Source organism: Onychostruthus taczanowskii, unplaced genomic scaffold (assembly GCF_017590055.1).
Source record: "Onychostruthus taczanowskii isolate IOZ18803 unplaced genomic scaffold, ASM1759005v1 scaffold10, whole genome shotgun sequence".
In the NCBI taxonomy this organism is placed as follows: Eukaryota; Metazoa; Chordata; class Aves; order Passeriformes; family Passeridae; genus Onychostruthus; species Onychostruthus taczanowskii.
Window position 1 is genome coordinate 231,577 of NW_024496526.1, and position 22,329 is coordinate 253,905.

Sequence of the window (22,329 nt, forward strand, 5' to 3'; positions counted from 1 at the left end):
CGATTCTCGGGACGGCGGCACAGTCCATCACCTGCGGTAGAAGTTCCTCACAGGTCAAGCCACCAAACCCCGAAGACGCCTCTGAAACCTTCGGGGACAGCGCAGCGGCGCCGCCGCCGGACCCGCTGCGCTCGTCACTTTCCGCCACTCTTCGTGTGCCGCCGGACGGTTTCGGCCGTTCCCGCCACTCCTCGGCTCCGCTCGGCTGTTTCCGCTCGCGGCTCGCCCCGTTGTCGGGGTAACGCAAAGCATCGCGGAGTGAGTGCGGCCTGCGGCGCGGGCGGTGAGCGCGGGGGCGGCAGGGAGGGCGCGGGCGCTGCCGGGGGGCGGGGAGAGCGGGCGGCGGGCTCTACCCGCAGCAGCCCGCGGCGTGCCGGCCGGCTCTCCGTGGTTGGGTCTGGGCCCGGCCCGCGACAGCGGGGTTGATCGCGGTCGGCCGGAGGTAAGGGGCGCTTGAGCTGCTGGTGGCGGGGGCGGGGCGGCCGAATCCGCCCGCAGGCGAGATCGTGATGGCGTGGCCCGCGTGTTTGGCTTCTCGGAGCCGTGAAGTTTGTGGAGCCCCTTGTTCTGTGCCGGCGAGTGGCGATCACGGCCCTGGCGAGGGACGCGCGCAGGGTTCGGCCCGCTCCAGGAGCAGCCTGGGCTCTGCCTGGCGCAGGCTCCCCACCCCTTCTCCCTCTGTGTGGGTGCAGGATTCAACATTCAACCGGGCTTTTACTTCATCTGTCTTGCTAGCTAGAGAAGATTCTACATAGTCATTAACCATCTTTTTGTAGCACAGAGCAATTTTGTTTGGTTTTTTTTTTTTTGGTTTTTTTGGTTTTTTTTTTTTTTTTTTCTGGGGCTGGCTCTTTTAAACAATTTCAAATTTAGAAACCAGCATTTCTCATAGGTAGAGATTAAAGGAAAGACCTTTGTCTTTGCTTTGGTAACTTGAGCCTTGCTGGAGAGTCTTGTTAAGGCAACTTGGACAGAGACCCCTTTCACCATGCTATGGTGACTGGGGGTGATGAGTCCGCAGCTCCACAGGTACAGCAAACCAAGTTGCTATCAACCTCGATTAAATGTGCTGATAACACTGTGACAGAACATAAAATCAGCTTTTTTACATATTGTCCCCAAAGACAGAATAGCATATATTTTTTTCCTGATAGTTGATGATTATTTTTTGAAAATATGTGCCGTGTTCTGGCTCACTGCTGTCATTTGCAGTTATTAATGTTGTCTGTAGTGTTTATCTCTGTGAACCTCATGAAGTTCAACAAGGCCATGTGCAAAGTTCTGCACTAGGTAGGGGCAATCTCCATTACCAGTATAGTCTGCAGGATGAACAGATTGAGAGCAGTCCTGAGGAGAAGGACTTGGGGTACTGGTGGGTAAAAGACTGGAAATGACCTGGCAATGCACACTGGCAGCCCAGATGCCCCCATGTCCTGGGCTCATCGCCACAGCGTGGGCAGCCGGGCAGAGGGTATTCTGCTCCTCTGCCCTGCTCAGGTGAGACCTTCAAGTGTACCTCCAGCTCTGGAGCTCCAGCATAGGAAGGACATGGAGCTGGTGGACAGAGTCCAGAGGAGGCCACGGAGATGCTCCAGAGTCTGGAGCCCCTCTGATCTGGAGACAGGCTGGAGAGCTGTGGGTATTTAGCCTGGAGAAGAGAAGGCTCTGTGAACACCTCATTGTGGCCTTCTAGTATTTTAGGGATTCGTTCAGTGCCAGTAGCTCAGGGTGCAGTTGCAGTGCAAGCTGTAGGCTGAGCTTTGGGTGGCCAGAGCAAGAGGCTGTGAACTGCTGACTCTGCATAACACAGGGCGTGGGGACCTGTGGCCCAGCCAGGTGAGGGACACTCAGAGGCGCTCTGCAGCAGCTGACAGCCCCCAGACTTTCCCTGCCCTTAGACTGAAAAGGTGTAAAAGCCCAGGGGTTCATTTGTTTGACATGGCTCCTTGGAGATACCAGCTCAAGCTGTAATTTTGTTATTGCACCAAAATGAAAGTATTTTAATGATCCAGACATCTGAGACTGCTATGGGAAACCTATGGTTGAGCTGGTAAGGAAAGCTGGTCTGACTGGGTGGGTGTGGAGGTGTAGCTGTGCAGGGGCCTCGGTCCCAGCTCAGGTGGTGCAAGAGTGATTGTCAGGGTGGCTTCTGGATGGTTGGACAGGGAAGTTGTCTTAAAAAGAACTTTATGGGATCTTGTAAGAAAGATGGATATAGACTTCTTACCAGAGCCTGTACTGACAGGATGAAGGGCTAATGGTTTAAACTGGCACATGTTAGCTTTATTTTAGGCACAATGAAGAAAAGTTTTATTGTGAGGGTGCTGAGGCCCTGGCACAGGTTGCCCAGAGAAGCTGTGGATCCCTGGAAGTGTCCAAGGCGAGGTTGGAGAGGGTTTGGAGCAACCTGGGACAGTGGGAGGTGTCCCTGCCCATGGCAGGGGGTGGAGCTGTATGAGCTTGAGGTCCCTTCTGACCCAAACCATGCTGTGATTTCATAAGGTCTAACCATTTCTAAGAATTGCCTGTGGACTGTTTCAAAAGTGTCCGTCAGATGTATCTAATTTGATCTTTGAGCTCAAGTGTGGGGGGCTTGGTCATGTTCTATTCCAAAACACAAAATGGTTAACTTTTTCAGAAATTTTATTTTTTTGAAACCTTGGAAAAATAGAACATGCCAGAATAGTTTGTAGAGGCAGTGTTACTTGGTTTTCTTTTTCTTTCTTTGAAGACTTTTTTGAAGAGTCAGCTGTCAAAGCTACAGTGTAAATACAAGAGCTAGCAGTAATCATGTGAGTAATGAATTCCCAAGATCACAGCAAGAAAATTAATATTGGTTCAATTATTTTTACACCACTGAGCAATCCACTTATGTAAGCCATTTATTTATTTGTGTGTAGCAGTCTGCTTCATAATTTTGTGTAGTTGCTGTGATGGTGAAGAGTATGTTATATTTGGGGTTGTCCATAATTTACACGACAGTATCACTGAATCTTATTTTAGCAAGTGCTAGTCTGCCATTTTAAATATACAGTTTTGGTTGAAATTTTTTTCTTGATGTTTATTAATTCCAAAAGTTAAATTATTGAGTTGAACAAGAGATGCAATTTGGAAGCTTGATAAACTTATTTCAGTCATTGAAGGGGACTGAAATATCTGAAGAATAATAAGTAATATTGATGACTACAGATGCAAGGAGCAACTAAAAGTAGAAATTGGTGGCTATAGAGAAGACATTACAGCTGCGTGGCTTGTGTGATAAAAATGTTATTTCATATGAAATGTAGCTTTGTTTTCATTTAGGCATCTTACATTTTTATTTTAATCTGAAGTGAAATTCTTTATTATTTCAAAATTTGAACCTATCTGAAGCTTTTAGTCAAATATGAACTAAATCCTTCCTCTCTTAGAGGAAAATGAAACAAATAAAATAAGGAGTCAAGTAGTAGTATGGGCAAAGAATTCTGGAACAATACTGGGGATGTAAGAAAACTTTTAAAATACATGAAATCAAGACGAAAGACACTCCAATTTCATTTGAATGGTTTGTTGGGGGTTTTTTTGAGTGGTGATAAAAATGGACCCATGCAGTGCCACTTTGGGAATGCTGACTATTTTGAAGGATTGTCCAGCTAAAAGTGAGTGGATCTTGTTGGAAGATGAAATGGTTTGTCTTAGGGTGACTGCTCTTGTCTGCTCTCATATCTAGTAGTTGATGTTGTTCCTTGTATGTGTCAGAGGCAAGATACAGAGCTCCCAATTTACTGAACAGAGTTACCCACCTTTCTAAATTAGGTGCCCAGCAAATTAGTTATTTGAGGCGCTGACAGAAGATTTAAAGGAAAGAGACCTTAAGAGTCTGTTGATGCCCTTTTTACATGCTGGTGGCTTAGGCAAGTCTCACTGCTGCGCATGTGTGTGCCTGTGGGTTCTGAACTCATGGTTTACCTGTGCAGAAGAAAACATCTTCCCCTTAAATGTCAAAGAAGTCTTTTAAATGTTTCATGCTTGGGGGCTTTTTGTGTGTGTATGTTTTCTTGGGGGCCTTGTTTTGTTTTTCACCAGATCTTGGCAGGGTTCTGTACCTGGGGAGGAGTAATCCCATGCACCAGTCCAGGCTGGGGGCTGCCCTGCTAGACAGCATCCCTGTGGAGAAGGACCTGGGGGTCACCAGCTGTCCTTGACCAGCTGTGTGCCCTGGGGCCAAGAGGGTGGATGCTGGGGTGTGTGAGGAAAGGCATTGTCAGGGCGTTGTGGAGGGGATCCTGCCCCTCTGTTCAGCCCTGGTGAGGCACATCTGGAGCACTGTGTCCAGTTCTGGGAGCTGGGTCTGTTGAGCCTTGAGAAGAGACAGCTGAGAGGGGACCTCATCCCTGTCTGTCAGTGTCTGCAGGAAAAGCTCAGGAGAATGGACCAGGCTGTGATCCGTGGGGCTCAGCAATGGCACTAGAGGCAATGGGCAGAAAATGGAACGCGGGAAGTTTCATCTAAATATGAGGAAGAACTTCTTTACTGTGTGGGTGTTTAAGCACTGAATAGGCTGCCCCAGAGAGGATGTGAAGTCTCCCTCATTGGGAATATCCAGAATTGTCTGGACACAATCCTGTGCCAGGTGCTCTGGGAAGACTGCGTGAGCAGGGCGGTTGGACTAGTTGACCCACTGAACTCTAGGACTCTGTGATTATTTGCTAGGAATTTGAGGTGTTTTGCTCCAGCTGTTTTTGTTTTGAAACTGAGCTGACTGGATCCCATGACACAAATCCAAAAACCACTTCTGTGTATAAATTATTACAGATTATTAGTGACGCCCTCCCTTTCTGACCCACAATACTGAAAAGGGTTTTGTTCTCATGTTCTTTTTTGTGCAACTTCAGCACTTACTTATTTTTTTCATTCAAATGTTGGTAACAGTTCCAATGTAAATAGCAGATAGTGTGATTTCAATAGTACAAGCTCCAAAGTGGTGACAACTGCTGAAACTTACTTTGAAAGCCCGGACATGAGACTTAACAACATAAAAGAGTTCAGTCTGTACATTAATTAACATCTTTGGATATGAAGTACTGGAAGTATTTTTCTGGTAAATACTGAGTTATTTCAGAGTCCTTTGAAGTGGGCCAGCACAAGCCACTGGTGAGAGACTTGGTACTGGCCTATGCACACTGTGAATCTACAGAGTGTGAGGCTCAGTGTTTCTCCATTTTTTTTTTAAATGCCACTCTGACATTTTCATGTCTGTGTAGTATGTGCAACAAGATGATGCTGTAGTTTTGTTTTAACCCGTATACATGTTGTTATATATAGTACATAAATTCAATATAATATAGCATATATGTACTGTATGTGTATTATCTGCATAAGCAAACCTGATAGAGATGTTTTTATTCCTTGTACAGGTGTGCAGTCTGAGACAGCTCCTGGTTTTATGGCTGTGTACGTGGATCATCAAACAGATGCTCCTGATTCTGTTGCCTCCCCTTCCCATATAGCATGGCACCCACTTCATCCACTCCTGGCAGTTGCTTCCATTAGCACAGCAGGTGGGGGCTGTGTGGATATCTACCTGGAACAGGTGAAAAGTCAGCAACTTTGCTTTTGCTCTTGATATAGAGTCACATCATTGCAGGATGGTTTGGATTGGAAGGGACCTTTAGGATCATCTTGTCCCAACCACTTGCCATGCACAGGGACACCTTCCATAGACCAGGTTGCTCCAAGCCCCATCCAGCCTGGTCTTGAACACTTCCAGAGATATGAGATGTGTGAGAGGTCACACAGCTTCTCTCAGCAACCTTTATCATTGTTCCAATTTAAAACTTCCCATTTTTAAGCTCTATTTTTGCAGGCTTACAATCCTTCTGAAATCTCTCTGGGTTTTAATTACTGTCTATGTCCTGTGCTATATAGAATATGACAGATACATCAGCCACTCATTATATGTATTTTTAAAAAGATCTTCATCAATTAAATTCATATTTCCTTTGAAATTTGATGTTTACAGTCTGTAAGTCTTGTTTGTGATGGTTACTGATTTGCTTTTTGCTTCTCATAGTGTGAGAATTTCAGGCTTGTATGTAAATGAACACATGCTGCTGCTGCTGCTTTTTAACTCTTAAGTGAATAGAACATTGGAAATTGAACAAATTCAATAAATCACTCCACCACCTCAAGACTGAACTGATTTTCTGCCTGTAGACAGATATTTCTTTTGCATACTCTAACTTTTACATGACAGCCTTGTGTAAGACTTTGGTTTGCATAAATTTTAGGGAAGTAGCACTAAAAGGTATCTGAGTCTGCAACAGACTTACTGAAACATCTAAGTCTCTTAATATGATAGCGTATAAAATGTGTACTTTTCAGAGTGTATTCTGAAAAATTGTTATCCGAGTTTAACAAATGGAAAAATAAATACGTAGAGAGGTTAAATGATTCACATGAAATATTCTTGTGTGTTGCAGTGTGTTGTCATGGTGTGCCTCAGTTTCCCCTGGTTTCTCCCTGAAGTTTCCTTCCCAGGTAGGGTTTCAATCACCCTTCCTTTCCCCTCCCTTGACCCCTGCTGGGCACTGTCTATCAAACCAGAAATTCCAAGGGGAGCGATTGGCAGGTTCAAAGGATGCTCTCCACCCCCTGGGGGGCCACTGGCCCACCCAGGTGTCCCTCTCAGCTGAGACCCCCTCCCCCATGCCTGGCTGGTGGTCCCTGTGTTCCCTCCCCTGCCCCTTTCCCGAGGTAAAAGGGGCAAAGAGCCACGCAGTTGGAGTTCTGTTGGAGTTTCAGATTTCAGAGGCCATGTGGCCCGAAATAAAAACTCTGGATTCAAAACTCTCCATCAGGACCCACTCCTTCCTTCATAATCGCCTTAAAGGTTTCTCTAGCTCAGGAAGGCCTGAGGAGTGACCCTCTTTAATAGCAAGCTCCAGCTGTAAGCACTTGAGCTCGGACACACCTGGACTTGTCCCCACGTGCTCATAGCGAGCCAGAGCCTCTGGGGAGAAAACACCACCGGTGCCACGCTTGGCTCAGCAGCTGGGGCCAGGCAGACCACGGCAGTCCTGTTCAGTAATATTGGTAAATTCTGATACTTGTGAACCATGCCTAAAGGAGGTTCTGCCTTTAAGAGTTGTTGAAGCATTAGATTATTCTATGTCCTTAGTGATGTGCTTTGTTCTTTTTCAATAGCTGGAATTTCTTTTTGCTTTGAAATGTGTTTGAAGCCTTCTTATATCGTTTGTATGGGAGAGAAAGCTTGATATTGACTGGGCTGTGAATTGGAAGGTTTGGTTGCTGAGTTTCCACTGGACTGAGCTCACATTGATTTCTGTTTGCAGGGAGAACATGTGCCTGATTCCCATGTTGAGAGAAGCTTTCAGGTCACATCACTTGCCTGGCACCCTTCCAGACCCATTCTGGCATCAGGATGGGAGACAGGAGGAGTTCTGGTACTGAACAAACAAGACAAGGAGCAGCACACTGTACCCCCAAATCACAGCACCAAAATCACAGTCCTGAGCTGGAGTACAAGTGGTACCTGCCTTGTGTCTGGGGATGGGGTAAGTACCTAAAATGCCATGTGGGTTTGATGTGGAACACAGTCTTGGAAGCTCTGTAATAGGAAAGGGTCATGGAATGGAGATCCTTGGGGAAGGGAGAGTTGAGTGGGAGAGAAATTCCCTTCCCTTAGGTACAAATTAAAAATGTTAGGGAATAAAATCAAATCTTAGTGTTTTAATTTTTTCTCCAATTAAAGAATTGCTGTTCTATATTTTTTCTTTAAATAAAAGTGTGTTAGATCTCAGTGAGTGCTTAGCATTGATGAAGGTTAAAGGCTATCTCATGGATGGAGTAATTGAGGTATAGACAATTTGAATTATTTTTCTCCTGTTTTTTGTCAAGTTTTAGGGCAGACTCAAGAATAAAGCCTAGCTGTTGAGAAACAATTTCCAGCTACAACATATTCGTCCATACTGAGTGCAGAGCAGTGCTCACAAGAAACCTGTGCTAGTCTCTCTTTCTCTGGTTTTATTAATGCCTTAAAATTGTGTCAAATTGATTGTATTGGGAAACGTGACGCTCTATTTCTTGATAATCTGGTTGCCCTTTTTTCATAGTGCAGTGAGAAAGTGGCTATTGAATATTCAGGATTAAATATTCATAGAAGATTCTGATTTTGCCAGTTCCCGAGTCAGCCAATGAAGAAAAAAAGGGTTGTTTTCCTGTATTTTCCCTGATTCAAACTTGAGTTTGCCCAAGAATTTCAGTTCTGCTCTTACCTATATGTCAGAATTCCCAATATTCTTATTGGGAGGAAAAAAACTTTCATTCATTGTTTGTAAAGTTCTGCTGCTACATTTGACAGAAATGCATAAATTCAAAATTGAGTAAAAAGAGAATTTATCATCTTCTTTATTAGAAAAGAGAAAGTTCTGCCCAGGCAAAAGATGGACACATCTCAGTGTAGCTGAGGCCTTAATCATAATGAGACAATACATTGATGTAGACAGAGTTTACATTTATGTAAATTTGTTAATTTATTTCAAACTAGTGTCACTATGCTATGGTCTGAGGTGCAGCACAGACATACTTAATTTCCTACATATTATCCAATAGCTTATAAGTTTATCTTTAATATTTTTCCCATGAGGGTTTATTTTTAGGAAACTTCCATTAGGTGAGTGCTGCCAGGATCATGTTCTGCTCATATTAGAGGAAATTCTTTAGAAAGAAGGTAAATATTTGGATCCTGATTTGGTTTCTGTTTCACCCAGAGGGTGGTTGAACACTGGAAAGGCTCCCTAGGGAACGCTCAGAGTTGCAAGGCTTCCAGAGCTCCAGGAGGCTTTGGACAAGCACTTGGGCACAGGGTGGGATTGTTGGGTTGTCTGTGTAGGCCAGGAGTTGGGCTTGATGATCTGGGTGAGTCACTTCCAACTGAGCCTATTCTATGATTTTATCTTCACTAGGATTTCTGTGATCATACATCCTGAAATGCAAGAAAATGATTTGAAAATAACTTCATAAAGTTGGAATAGGATACTGTGAAAATCAGAAGCTTTCAATTTGTTTTAAGTAAAAATAACATGGATGATTTCCACGTTTTCATCACACAGAGGATCTAGGTGTTTTCTATAATGAAAGCCTATTTGTAAGGCAAATTGGTTTCATACCAAGTAACTAAAGCTTTGGGTTTTTAAAAATTATTGGGAAGTTACAGGATAGAATCAGAGAATATCTCCATGTGGAAAGGACATTTAGATAGATGATAAGGTCAATGTCTTCTGTTCTTTAAAAATATAATTTGGAAACAGATGAGTTCTGCATCCTTTCCAGTGTGACTTAGGAGAGGTTGTGAGGCTTTTTTGTTTCCAATCTCATGTGCTCCAAACTAAGAATTGTGATTGCAAGTAGGTTATCTAGATAGAGGCTGGAATATCTAGAAGGAGGAGGAACAAAGGTCAGCAGCTTTAGAAAGCTGCAGGCTTTTTCTCCAGCTTACAAATGGTGCAGGTGGTATTAGCTGGGATCCTTGGAAAGTGGTGGCGTGTAAAGCTGCTGGAAGAGTGAGAGGAGGAACCAACAAGGTTGGTTCATAGAATCCTGTGATTTTCAGAGATAACTTGCAGACATTTTATGAACTGAAAATGTCCTCTTGGGACAGGAGTACAGCAGTGTCACAGCTGCACAGCTGAGTGGCATTCTTTAAGCTGCAAGACACATAGCACTTAATAAACAGTTTTGGATAGTGTAACTATTGCCATCTTACTGTTGAAAAGAAGTTAGAACTTTGAATCTTAGGAAAAAAGGAAGGAAATGTTATTTTGGAAGGCCTCAGCTGCATCTTGTGTGGCTTCTAGCTAGAATTGTGAAGAATAAATGACCGCTGCTACCAGTCTTTCACTTCCAGGAAAAGGATGATACTTCATTGAAAACAATAAATAAAAATAGAGCAAATTCTAATACCACTTTATTGTTGTCTATCTTAATGAAATAAAATGAGATTGAACTTGACATTGAAAATTGTTACTGGGTTTTTTAATGTAGTGCTTACATGGAAGGTTCCTAAATGCAATTTGGTTTCATAAGCTCTAGCATAACAACAACAACAATAAATAATCATCTTAGCATTCCAACTGTGAGGATATACTGTAAGTCAGTTTGTTGGAATTTGTCTCCATTCTTTCCAGTCACCTGGGGTTTGTTGCTCCTGAGCTGCCAGTGCAGGGTATGAGTTATGTCAGCACCTGTGCCAGGCTTGAGGGCTGACCTGTGTTGACCACTGTTGAGTTCATTAGCTAAACAGACTTCCTTTCTTCAGCATCTATGATTTTTCTAGTTACTAGATTATTTTTCTAAAAGTAAGTTCTTGATTTTTCTAAAAATAAGCTCTTGAATGTCTGCTCTGAAAGAGGAGGAAAGCTCCAGAAATTAAAAAATTCTGCCCTTAGTCTTTCTGCATCCTGTGACTTTACATATAATCATATACCCATGCTCATCCACATCAGTTTTATATGCACTTACTGAGGGATGCATATGCTCTGCTATCTTTTATTTCAATTGCTAAAATTAAGCTATCAGACTACTTACAAGAAAAAATGTGGAAAGAACGTTATCGAGACAAATATTTACATCTGCTACTTGCAGAAGAAAACCAAGACTGTTCCATGTAATTGCTGTGGCAGTGTGATTTAACTAAAAAAGGATAGGACCAACAGGCTTTTTTCAGACAATTTGATTTTAAGGGAACAAATAATATAACGTTAAAGATAGCTTTGATTCCCTGTGGCTTATTTTTAAGTGGACGTAATTGTGTTTGTCAACTAAACAAAAGGAAGGGTGTTGCTCTGACAATAAAACATTTATTTTTATGTGCAGTGATTAGATTGAGTCTGAATTCTCATCTGTGTGCAAAGGGTAATGAATTAACTTGTCTTTTTCTAGCACGGTGTCTTGTATCTGTGGAAAATGGACCATCAGGGCAGAGTCCAGGGTACTGCCCTGGTGAAGCAGGAGTATGGGAAATGCTTGTGGCACTGTGTCTTTCGGCCACCCCCTCCTACAGAGTGAGTATTGGCCCCAGCAGAGCTCTGCTAGTCCAGGTCTTTGTCTTCTTCCACAGAAAGAAAGTCCTGCCCACAAATGAACTATTTTAAAATGTATTAAAAAACGTTATTTTCCTAACTGCCCTATATTTCCAAGCTCTTCTCCCACTCTGGTGGCTGTGTCCTGTGTGCAGTAACTGGTCTTCTTTCTCTTCTCCACATCTTCTGTCCATTGCTGTTAGCTCTTCTGTCTTAGTTCTTCTAATTAGCAATATTGCTGATTGGGGAAAGCCATAAACACACTGGAAACACAATTATCATATTATTGTCAAAAATAATTAAATTAAAAGTCAGTTCTTAAACATTATTATTATTTCCTTCCTGTCCAAGCAAGAAATAGGAAGTAGCTGTAGTGCAAAAGAAGAGTTTTCCTTGTCTGTGCTTTTCTGTTTCACATCTCTGAAAAACAGTTATGTGTTTTGAAAAAAAAGGTGAAACAATGCAAATGAAAACTAAAACTGAAATTTTGTTTTGTATCTTTTTTTGTTTGCCCTTTTTTCAATCAGTGTATGAAACATCTTTGTTCTTATACAATATGCTTTATTAACTGCTCATCCATTCTTTGAGACTGAAACTACAGTTATGAAAAGAATTGGGAATGAAGTATCTCTCTTTGCAGGGACTTTGTACAGCTGGCAAAAGCAGCTGTGAGTGGTGATGAGAAAGCCTTGGATATGTTTAACTGGAAGAAAGCTGGAACAGGACCGCCTCTGAAAATGGCAGTCCAGGAAGGACTCTCCTTCTTTATCACTTTGACAGATGGTAAGAGCAAAACCACTTTTCCATTTGGCTGAGAAGTTGTTTCCTTAGAACTTCAAAATAGCTCAGTGCATGATAGTCTTGTTTTCATATATCTGACACCTGGGGTATATTCATATATCCCTCATATTCATATATTCAACATATTCATATATTCTGTAGGAGTTGTAGAATGTTTGGTAAGAAATTAATAAAATGACTGAAATCTTATAATCTTCAGGGTGGTCTTGTTCACAAGGTCACCAGAGGTACTGGGTTAGTCAGGTTCCTGAAGAAGTGAGTATGAGGAAAACAATCTCTAACACACAAGTGTACATAAAATTAGCTTTTGTGCAAAGCTTCAAAATAATGTATGTGTTGTGGGTTCTTTTTTCTATAAATAGGCAAATTCTGCTAAAACATTCATCTTAAATTCTCAATTTTCTTTTCACTTTTTTCCTCATGCTTTGAAATCATGCTTCATTCTTATGGAACAAAAAAAAGTCTGAGAATCTGTTTTGTTAGTTTGCTGCCTAATATAGTTTCTTCTCTGCATTTTCCTCTTCCTTGCCTTTTACTCTTCCCTGTCTTTTCCTATCCTTTTTAGCCTTCTGGGTACTAGTTTGTGCTAAGCTAACTTTCTTCCCACCCCAAATTATTTTGTGATGCCATCTCTCTGTAATTTGCTCTCTCTGAACTGGAGCCAGAATGTGTATGAGAAGTTGCATAATGGGTGTTTCTGATAGGTGATTCTAGTCATCCTGTTGATTCAAGTGTTAACTGTTCTGAAAACTTTTCAGTTATGCTGGTTCTGCAGCTCCATTACAATTTGATTCAGTGTTGTACCAAAATTGACACCCCTTGTTTACACCAGTACAGCTTGCAGGAGAGGCTTGGGCCAGCTGCGTGGTGTGCAGTGTACCTTCTTTCAATGTGTGAATACAAGCCTCTTTACTAGAAAGGTACCATTTAAATGGAAAATGGACACAGGGTGCTTCATAAAGATACAAGGAGAGAAGCTTTGAGAAGCTGTGTCCATTCCGTCCTCACCTTCAAAGCCGCTGTTGTGATGGTGCAGAGCCCCATCTAGGGACAGGCTGTGTGTCCTGCGGCTGTTGTCCTTGGCTTGGGCTTCTGTCTCGGTTTGAGACAAGTTAGGAGGAAACGTCCTGAAAGGGGAGTCTCCTCTGAAAAAAAGGCAGGTTTGCGGCACGCCCTCTTCCCATCACACGAAACGAATTTCTTGGAGAAAAGGGAAAAAACCTGTTTATTTAACACACAGAGTGCACGCAGGCATGGCAACAAGAATGAATAATGTTAGATACTAAAACCTTCTCGCTGCGGAGAAAGCTGGTGGATTTTAGAGTCCTGCTTGGCTTCTCCCGAGGTCCAGAGCCGCGTGTCCCTGCAGCCTCCCCCCACCGGGCTGCGGCGAGGGGCTCCCGGTGATGGTCTGGTTTTTTGGACTGGAGCAAAGCTGAAAAGTTCCAGAAGAAGAAGCCACAGTCCTGGGAAAAACTTCTTGACTCAGCTAACAAAAAGAAGCTAGCTACAAGCAAAAGAATTTAACTCTTCTCTCCTGAGAAAGATCCTGGGAGAATCTGTGTTTGAACACAAACTGCTGAAAGAATTCCACCGGCTTCTCCCCCTCTCTTGGACCTAGCTTAAAGTTACAGAACGTGTATCTGGGCATAAAGCAGACAATAGGAGATACAGTATTATAAAGTCACCCCAAGACAGCCTTCTTGTCATACTTCCCAAATTTCAATCAAATGATACTGTCTGACTGTTCTTTGTGACCAGCCTCATTGCTTGAGTTGATTTGAGCATATGTATTTTGGACTCAGTTCTTAATCTAGTAGTGATCTGCCATAACTCCCAAATGTCCTGAGGACTTGTGGGTGCTGGTGAGTGAGAGCTGGACGTGCCCCAGCTGTGTGCGCTGGCACCCAGAAATACCCTGTGTGCTGGGATAATCCCACAGTATGGGCAGCAAGAGAGGGGGTGATTTTGCACCTCAGCCCACTCAGGTGAGACCCCACCTGCAGAGTTGCCTCCAGCTCCTGGGTTCTCAACACAGCAATTACATGGAGCTGTTGGAATGAGTCCAGAGGAGGCCATGGAGATGCTTCATGGACTGAAGCCCCTCTGCTCTGGAGCTGGGTTGGGAGGGCTGGGGGTGTTCACGTGGAGAAGAGGAGGCTCCAGGGAGATCACAGAGCCCCTGCCAGGGCCTAAGGGGACTCCAGGAGAGCTGCAGAGGGACTTTGGAGGGCCTGGAGGGACAGGACAAGGGAACGGCTTCCCACTGCCAGAGGACATGGTTAGATGGGATGTTGGAAGGAATTGTTCCCTGTGAGGGTGGGCAGGCCCTGGCACAGGGTGCCCAGAGCAGCTGTGGCTGCACCTGGATCCCTGGCAGTGTCCAAGGCCAGGCTGGATGGGGCTTGGAGCAACCTGGGATAGTAGGAGGTGTCCCTGCTCATGGCAAGAGGGTTAAAAAGAGATTAGTTTTAAAAGTCCCTTCAAAACCAGATTGTCCTGTGATTTAAGATGAGGATATCTATGCAGGGGTTTATTGCAGGGAGAAAATAAAGTAGTGCAACAGGACTTGGAATTTTTTTTTTTTTTTATATAGCTGAAATGTAGGGAATGGTAATATATTTGCAAGAGTTTTGGAAATTTAAACACACTTTTTTTACTTTAAACACATCAGATCATATGTCGTACATATCAGTGTGGATTCTTAATGTTCATTCTTATACACTTGTGTTTTCTGCTTAAGCTTTTGGGGAAAGATGCTATTTAATAGGTTTTTTGATTTGCGGTGGTATAAAATGTTGCCCTTATATAATACTGTGATTAGCTAAGAAATTATGTGAATGTGGCTTGCGATCTGTCAGATTTTGATGACGTTGGTTTGGATGATTTTTGTAGTACCACTTTCAAACAACTGTACTGCTTGTTGGGGGTTTTGCTGCCTAAACCCGTGCGTGCAATGGGCCGAGGCCAACTGCATGAGAGTCAATAAAGCAAAATGCCATGTGCTGCACTTGTGTGACAACAACCCCACAGAGTGTTCCAGTCTTGGGGGAGAGTGGATGGAAAGTGCCCAGCAGGAAATGCCCTGGGGGTACTGGTGACAGCAGCCGAACCTGAATCCAGATGTGCAAGGTCAGTGGTACCTGGCTTGGATCAGCCATAGTGTGGCCACAGGCCCAGCACAGAGATCATCCCCTGTGCTGGATGCTGCTGAGGCACCTCGATTCTGGGCCACTCATGACAAGAAAGACCTTAAGGGGCTAGAGGGTGTCCAGAGAAGGGAACAGAGATGGGATAGGGTCTAGAGCACAACTCTGATGAGGAGCAGCTGAGGGAGCGGAGAGGGCTCAGCCTGGAGAACAGGAGGCTCTGGGTGGACCTTCTGGCTCTGCACAACTCCCTGACAGGAGGATTCAGGCAGGCAGGGGTTTGGGCTCTGCTCCCAGGGAGCGAGGAACAGGACAAGGGAAACAGCCTCAAGTTGTGCCAGGGAAGGGCAGACTGGAGGAAGGAATTTCTTCACAGGAAGGGTTGTTAAGCATTGGAATGGGCTGCCCTGGGCAGTGGTGGAGTGATCATCCCAGGAAGTCTTCAAAAATGACTAGATGTGGCACTTCATTGTATGGTTATTGGGTGTGGTACTACTTGATCAAAGGTTGGGCTTGATGATTTTGGAGGTCTTTTCCAACCTTAATGATTCTGTGATTCTATGATTATAGAGTAGTACGACTTAATGACATTGTAATGGCTTTTAAAATGTTGATCGGTGCATTAGTTACCCATGTCAGTGTTTTTAGAAAAGCATTGTCCCATTTGCCAGTCAAATTATGGATTAAAGCTGAATTTGGTGTGTGGTGCAGTATTTCCTAAACAATGAAGAACTTCAGGTCCACAGTTTTCTGTCGTCTCAACTCTGCTGTGAATTGAACCAATTCTTAGCTGCCATTTGTCTTTCACAGATTTTTTTTCTAAGACTGAAGATTTCAGAAGCTATCATTCATACAGAAAGTTTACTTGCAGTTTAAAATTATTTGAAGTATTCCCCTTTGGATTTTCTAAATGGGGAAAACTATGCTTTGGTTTATTGCTCTGGTCAGCTATCGTACTGTCTATCCTGAGACAAACTAAAAAATGAAAGAATTTTTGTTATTTTTACATTTTCAGTACTTGAGGAATGTTTTATTAAGGTAGAAAGCATCAACTTTGGCCTTTGTAGCTAAAAGATGCCAAATAAAATCTGCACCTTGTTTATTTGTGCTACAGGTTCTGTGCACTATGTGAATGAGCAAGGGAAGACAAGGCAGGTATTGTCTGCAGACAGTTTGGTCCAAAAGCTCCTGTTGCTAGAGGAAAGAGATGTTTTACTTGTAATAACAGAGACTCTGCAGTTGTCCTTACATGCAGTTTCTCCGGAGGGAGAGGCAAAAGAGCTCATGAAGGTAAGAGTCATACTACAGGATAAAGTTGCAATATTTATTCTTTATAAGTTCTTTTGTTTTTTGATTATCACTATTTTGCTTTCAAATTAATCAGCTGTCGTATTTGTTTCTTAGATAATATATTGATAAGGAAGCAAAAATAGCTTATCCAGAAGTGGAATAGAATGATGTGTTACTGAACTTGGAAAGATGGTTTTCATCTTGTCTTCCTGTTTTTTCATAGTTCTTTTCATTTTGACCCTATCATAATTCTTTTGCACTTACTTTCCGTTTCTTAGTGAATTAGAGAAAAATTGGAAATTCCAGTTGTCCTGGTTGCAGAGGTGGGTGATACTTAGCACCATCTAGATGCAGCTGAGTCATTCTGTACCACCTATATCATCACTGTTTTCAGGGAGAAAACACACACACCCCATTAAGTGGGGACCATTCTGCCTTGCACACTCTCATGGGAAGACTGTCAGTATCAGCCCTGCAGACTCTGTCTTCTGCCCCTGCCATCCACCCTCTTCCATTTTCTCTGAGACGCAGCTATGGGATATGGTGCTGAAAAGAAAGCAGCAGAACACAGAACTGATGCATGCTGAATGGCAGCACCAATGGGGAGACTGTGGGCAGGGGACAGGGAAGGCCTCCAGTCCAGCCAAAGGGAGCCCAGCCGAGCCCAGTCCAGTCAAGCCCATTCCAGCTAAGCCAGGCCAAAAAGAGTGCAGCAGAATTTCAGGGAAGTGGCAGCAACCTGTAGGATCAACCCCCAGTGTGGTGGAGTGGTAGAAGCAATGGTGCAGGCACTTGTGTGGAACTGAGCTCGGCAGGGCTGCAGTGCGACCCATCTTGGATGACCCAGCTTTCAGGAGGGTCTGTTTGCCATTGTTTTTCGTTGTCTTGGCCTGGGAGGGGCAGGAAGCTTCTTGCCATTCTGCCTTTGTTTGCGACGGCATGCAGGAGCCTGGGGGAGTCACATGGACGCAACCTATGGGGAGCATCCACCATTTTGGTTTTGGTCTCAGCAGCCACATAAAACTAATTTTTTTGTGGCTGAAACACCTTCTGGTTTGGATATTTTTAAAAAAATCATATTGCTGTTGTTACTTTGTGTTTCTTATTCCATTATTTCTTGCTTTCAGTAAATTATCTCAGTAAATTATCTCAATCCATAGTCTCTGCACGTCTCCCTCCCTTACCGGAAGGAGCAGGAGAAGGGCCATGGCTTATTTGGCATTTAAGTTTTTGCTGATGTTAAGCCACCACATTTAATTGGTGCCCAAGGTAAGGCTCAAGAGGATTGTGATAACTTTGATCTAAGCATTTGTGGTTTAGGTAGAGAGCTCCCTGGTTCTATAGTGTTGCTTGGTCTGTTCATGTGGGTGTGATACCTAACCCTGCATATACTCCCATATATGCGCTGTGTATCCACCACAATGATCTGTTTCACAGTGATCTGGGAAGCATGCCCTCATTGATATGTCTACTAGGTTTCCTCTGTCCAGTGTACACCATGTTAAGATTTAGGACAGAGATTTCTAGGGAAGTTGTCCAGAAACATGTCCTGGGATGGATAGTCATTAGTGATGTGGCATGTGAGAGAAAGTGGGCCAGCTCTTGAAAGAGTACTCTACTCCTGGTTCAGAAGTTCACCCCTGAACAACTACAGGGCCCTGATAAAGTGTTTGAAAGAGAATTGCTGTGGCAGTTCCAGAGAGGTGCAAAGTTATGGAATGTGCTGGATCCTGGCTACTATTTATTGGACACCGCTTGTTTTTATACAGCACCCTTAGAGGAAGGAGGAGGAAAGCAAAGCAACAGGCACTATGGCCATTCAAACTGCAGCTTACCCACAAGAACAACCTGTGCTAAGAGCAGCTGCCTGTATTCAGAAGAAGAAATCCAAGACCAAATCAGTTCATGTAGCGTGATGAAAAGGAAGCAGGGCCCTCACAACAGGAGGAAGAGGCAGGGCCAAAGAATAATCACCCATACCCTATCCCTGAGTGAGCTGCGAGACATGCAGAAAGATTTCAGCCTCCAGTCAGGTGAGCCCCTGATGACCTGGGTGCTCTGATGCTGGGCTATCAAGGCCCATGAGATGAAATTAGATGGTAGTGACACTTTGCAACTGGGATCCACGTCCTGGGATGCAAGTATTGACCACAGGGTTGGGAAAGGACCAGAAACTCTCAGCCTCTGGATGCAGCTCCTGTCAAATGGAGGGAAAGGTTTCCTTGGAAAGATGACCTTTTAGTGCACTGAGACAAATGGAACACTATGGAGCAAGGTATCTGGTACCTGAGAGATTTAGCTCTACTGGAGATGATATTGTCATATAACGAGCAATTCCTTACTAATCCAGACAACATCCAGTGTTCACAAAACATATAGTGGAAGTTCCTACAGAGCGTGCTGATGTCACATACCAACTCATTGGGAGTGATGTCATGGAAAGAAGGAGAATAAAATGTGGGCTATTTGGTGACCAAATCCAATTATATGAAGAAACTATCTCCACCCCATTATGGGCTTGTGTCTCCTCAGTGGAAAGACTGACAGAGGATCTCCAGAAATTAAAAGAGGAAATTAAAGAAAAAATGTCTCACACCCTGCCTTGTGCTATTACAAAATGCTGCTTGTGGGTAGACCCCAAACCTTCACTTTTCTAAGATTTTTTTTTTTCTTTTTATACTGTTGAGGATTTTTTGCTGTTTGAGGAGTTTTCTGCAAAACAATGGCCACATTCAGCCAATGCACAATCCAGCTTGCTAGTAACAATGGATAATGGACAATGAATAATGGACATATTCAGAAACAGGGTTGGTATATCCTTGAGAAAGATACAAGAAGAAGAGCCATCAAGACTCAGCAAGTGTGACAAAGTGAGAAAAAAGAAGCAAAGGGTGGGCCAGACTACCACAGTAAAGCGTGTGAAAAATCAGGTGGTCCAATCAGCATTCTATTTTAGACGCGTGGACAGCTAGGATTAACCAATCATGTATTAGCTAGAGATGCATGAACAGTAGAAACATATTATAAATATAGCCTTTCTGGGGTAATAAATTTCGCTTCACTTGATCACATTGATCATGGCGTGATGTCCCATTCCTGATCCTCTGCACTGTGTTACCCAAGACAGAAAAAACACTGGTCATTTGTGTATTACAGGAGTGTCTCTCCACTTCTTTCATTACTTATGTTTGACTATAAGTAAGATCTGGAATTTCACATTTTAAAGGAATCTTTATTAAATTCTAAGAGAAGTTCTAGTGCAAGAGTAAAATACTGTTCCTTATCTACTTAATTAACCCACTACAAGGTTTCTTTTATTACATTTATACATTGCAGTCTTGATGCATTTTATGGTGATCATTGTCAGAATCATCTGAATTCACAGTCTGAATAGGTCTGTCTGAATTTACAGATAAGTCTAGTTATTTTCATATTTTTACTTTTTAGCCAAACTGTGCAGTTCAGATGCTTAGTGTCCTTCAGCGTGCTTCTCCTACCTTCTGTAAATGTATTTATTTGCTTATGGTTAACAGGTGAAGTTGAGTGGGAAGACTGGTCATTCTGCAGACATGATTCTAGTAGACCATAGCCTGGTTGTTACAGCACTAGGTGAGACAGTCATCAGGTAAGAATGAAAGTTGTTCTGGCTGCCCTTGAGAAGGGCCAGCTAAAAGGTACAGTCTGCAATGAACTGAGTATTGTACTGAAATGTTGGTTGGGGTTTTTTTACCAATAATGAAAAACTCCCAACATTTCCTAATTTTGTTGTAAAAATCAGTAGAGAAATGAAATGAATTTTTTTTTCTCAAGGATAGAAACTAATTTGGTATGGCTTGCTTCCTCTCTGGGTATTTTATTTTGTCAGGCAGTGCTACCTACTCTGTTCCTTTCTTGAGTGCTGTTATTGGTTTATTCTGAAAATAAATCCAGTTGGGGGCTTTGCATGAAAATACATCTTCTTTGCCATTCTTGCTAATGTTACTTTCTAATCCTTAGAATACTCATGGCATCAGCAACCAGGAAAAAAAGTGCTTACTTTTCAGGACGTTTATTTTACTGTAATATAAGACATGTATTTCAATTACTTCTTTCCCTAATCCTTCAAAGTATGTTGCTTTGCCATGCTGTTATGTTACTGTGTTTTGTAGTTTTACCTTTTTTGTAGTCTTTTCTTTCTTGTGTTTATTATGACCTGCTCTACCTGTTCCTCTAACCTTTTGGGAGGGTGGGAGTGTTCCATTAATATCAGTATTTCCCTTTATTGAGCCTCTGTCTGCTACTATCAGATAGAATCTTTTGTTCATTTTGTGACAATGCAGTAAAGACCAAGTGTCAAGAAGGAATAACATCATGGCATTATTTAGTTCTAGAAAATAAATCTGGAATCCAAAGGACTACTGACTAACCCAGGAATATTCTTAAAATAGAGGAGGAAGCATAATTAAGGAGGAAGAAAATTGCAACTGGCCCTCATTTATTTCATTTTTTTTTTAAAGTTGCACTTGCTTCTGACTTCTTTCTTCATAGTAGAATATCCCTAAACATGCTGCAGATTAAAAACTCAAAGGAAAAGGAAGGAGATTGTTAAGAAATTCACACTCCCCAGGCAGCTTCTGACAATTTAATTTTAAAAATTAAATTATCTGGGTGTTGTGGAAACAGTAAATTAATGCCATGTACAGCATCCTATTGACTGTGTTTGGCAAGACACCTGGAAAGAAAAGCATTGTTAACACCCTTGTTTTGTGTGCCTTAGGTTCTGGGATTTGGATCAAGATGAGAACTATGTGCTCTCCCTAGATATGCAGTTTGGCTTTGAGGGTGGAGAATGTATTAACTGTGTATCTTACTGCAGTGCTAAAGGTGAGAAATAACATGGCAGCTGTGGTCTCTGGTCCTAAGCCTTGTCAAACCTCAGCCTTCCATGCCCTGTGATAATTTCAGTATGTTTGTCTCGTGACTGAGGATCTCAGTGGTAGTATGTGATGTTGAAGATTTTAGTTTGGATCAGAAATATGCCTTGAAAGGTGCAGGGAAATAATTCAATACTCGACTACACTTGGACTCACTGTGGAGCTGTCTTGTGGCATATGAGCTGGATTCTCTTTGACAGGAGTACCCCTGGAGTACACCTAATGAACTCCAGCATGTTTTGGGCATTCAGTCTACAAGCCTGCACTACAGCTAATGCAGAGTAGAGCTTAGTGATATGTATGGTGTATATGCCAGGTCCTTACAGCAGATCCTCTCTACAGACCTGTTCCTGGGCACCACCTTGTTTGCTGCTGTAGGCACAGCTGATATCTGCTGCAGTGGTTTTCGGTGGTCGGTTGCCCAAAGTGGCTACAAAACTAGCTATTTAAAAACAAACACAAGCCATTGGAAGAATGGCTGAGGTCACTTGGCTTGTTCATCCTAGAGGAGACTGTGGGGCGCATGCATGGAGAAGCTTCCTCATGAGGAGCAGATCTGACCTCTGGTTTTTGTGAGCAGTGACAGGACCCAAGGGAGCCGCCATAGCTGTGTCCAGCCATGGGAGGGGTGGACTACATATCAAAAGTTTTTCCCCACAGAAGGTGGTCAGGCCCTGAACAGGAAGTGGGCATGACCCAAGGCTGTCCAAAGTAAAGAAGTGTTTGGACAACACTCTCAGGCACGTGTTGGGATTGCTGGGACTGTTCTGTGCAGTGCCAGGAGCTGGATTGGATGACCCTTGAGGACTCTTCCAGCTCAGGATATTCAGTAGTTCTATATTCTAAGAAAAGGTTAAAATGAAGTAATTGTCTGATGCATTTAAAAATCACTTCATCTGGTAGCTTAGAAGATGCACCTTACCATATGGAACTTCTCCCACTGGCTTTCCAGAAAAGTTCTCCAGTATAGGACTAGGATGTTGGTTTGCAGTGAGGAGAGAAATGCTGCTGCCAGAAAGTGGCTTCTCAGTACCCAAGAAGCAGAGTTTGCTGCCAGTTACATTGTGTAATGTGGATTTGTTTTTCTGAAGTCCA

At 43.0% G+C, this 22,329-nt stretch overlaps 1 protein-coding gene across 1 annotated transcript in view; it reads left to right on the forward strand.

Moving 5' to 3' along the window:
* IFT140 (intraflagellar transport 140) overlaps positions 1–22,329 on the forward strand; it is an 86,101-nt gene continuing 63,772 nt past the window's right edge. Inside the window, exons 1-8 of the mRNA XM_041408555.1 lie at positions 1–283; positions 5,397–5,572; positions 7,335–7,556; positions 10,942–11,063; positions 11,722–11,864; positions 16,146–16,321; positions 19,855–19,946; positions 21,078–21,184. Of these exons, the coding sequence (XP_041264489.1) occupies positions 5,426–5,572; positions 7,335–7,556; positions 10,942–11,063; positions 11,722–11,864; positions 16,146–16,321; positions 19,855–19,946; positions 21,078–21,184 (1,009 nt within the window). The 5' untranslated portion in view covers positions 1–283; positions 5,397–5,425. The remainder of the gene's footprint in view (positions 284–5,396; positions 5,573–7,334; positions 7,557–10,941; positions 11,064–11,721; positions 11,865–16,145; positions 16,322–19,854; positions 19,947–21,077; positions 21,185–22,329) is intronic.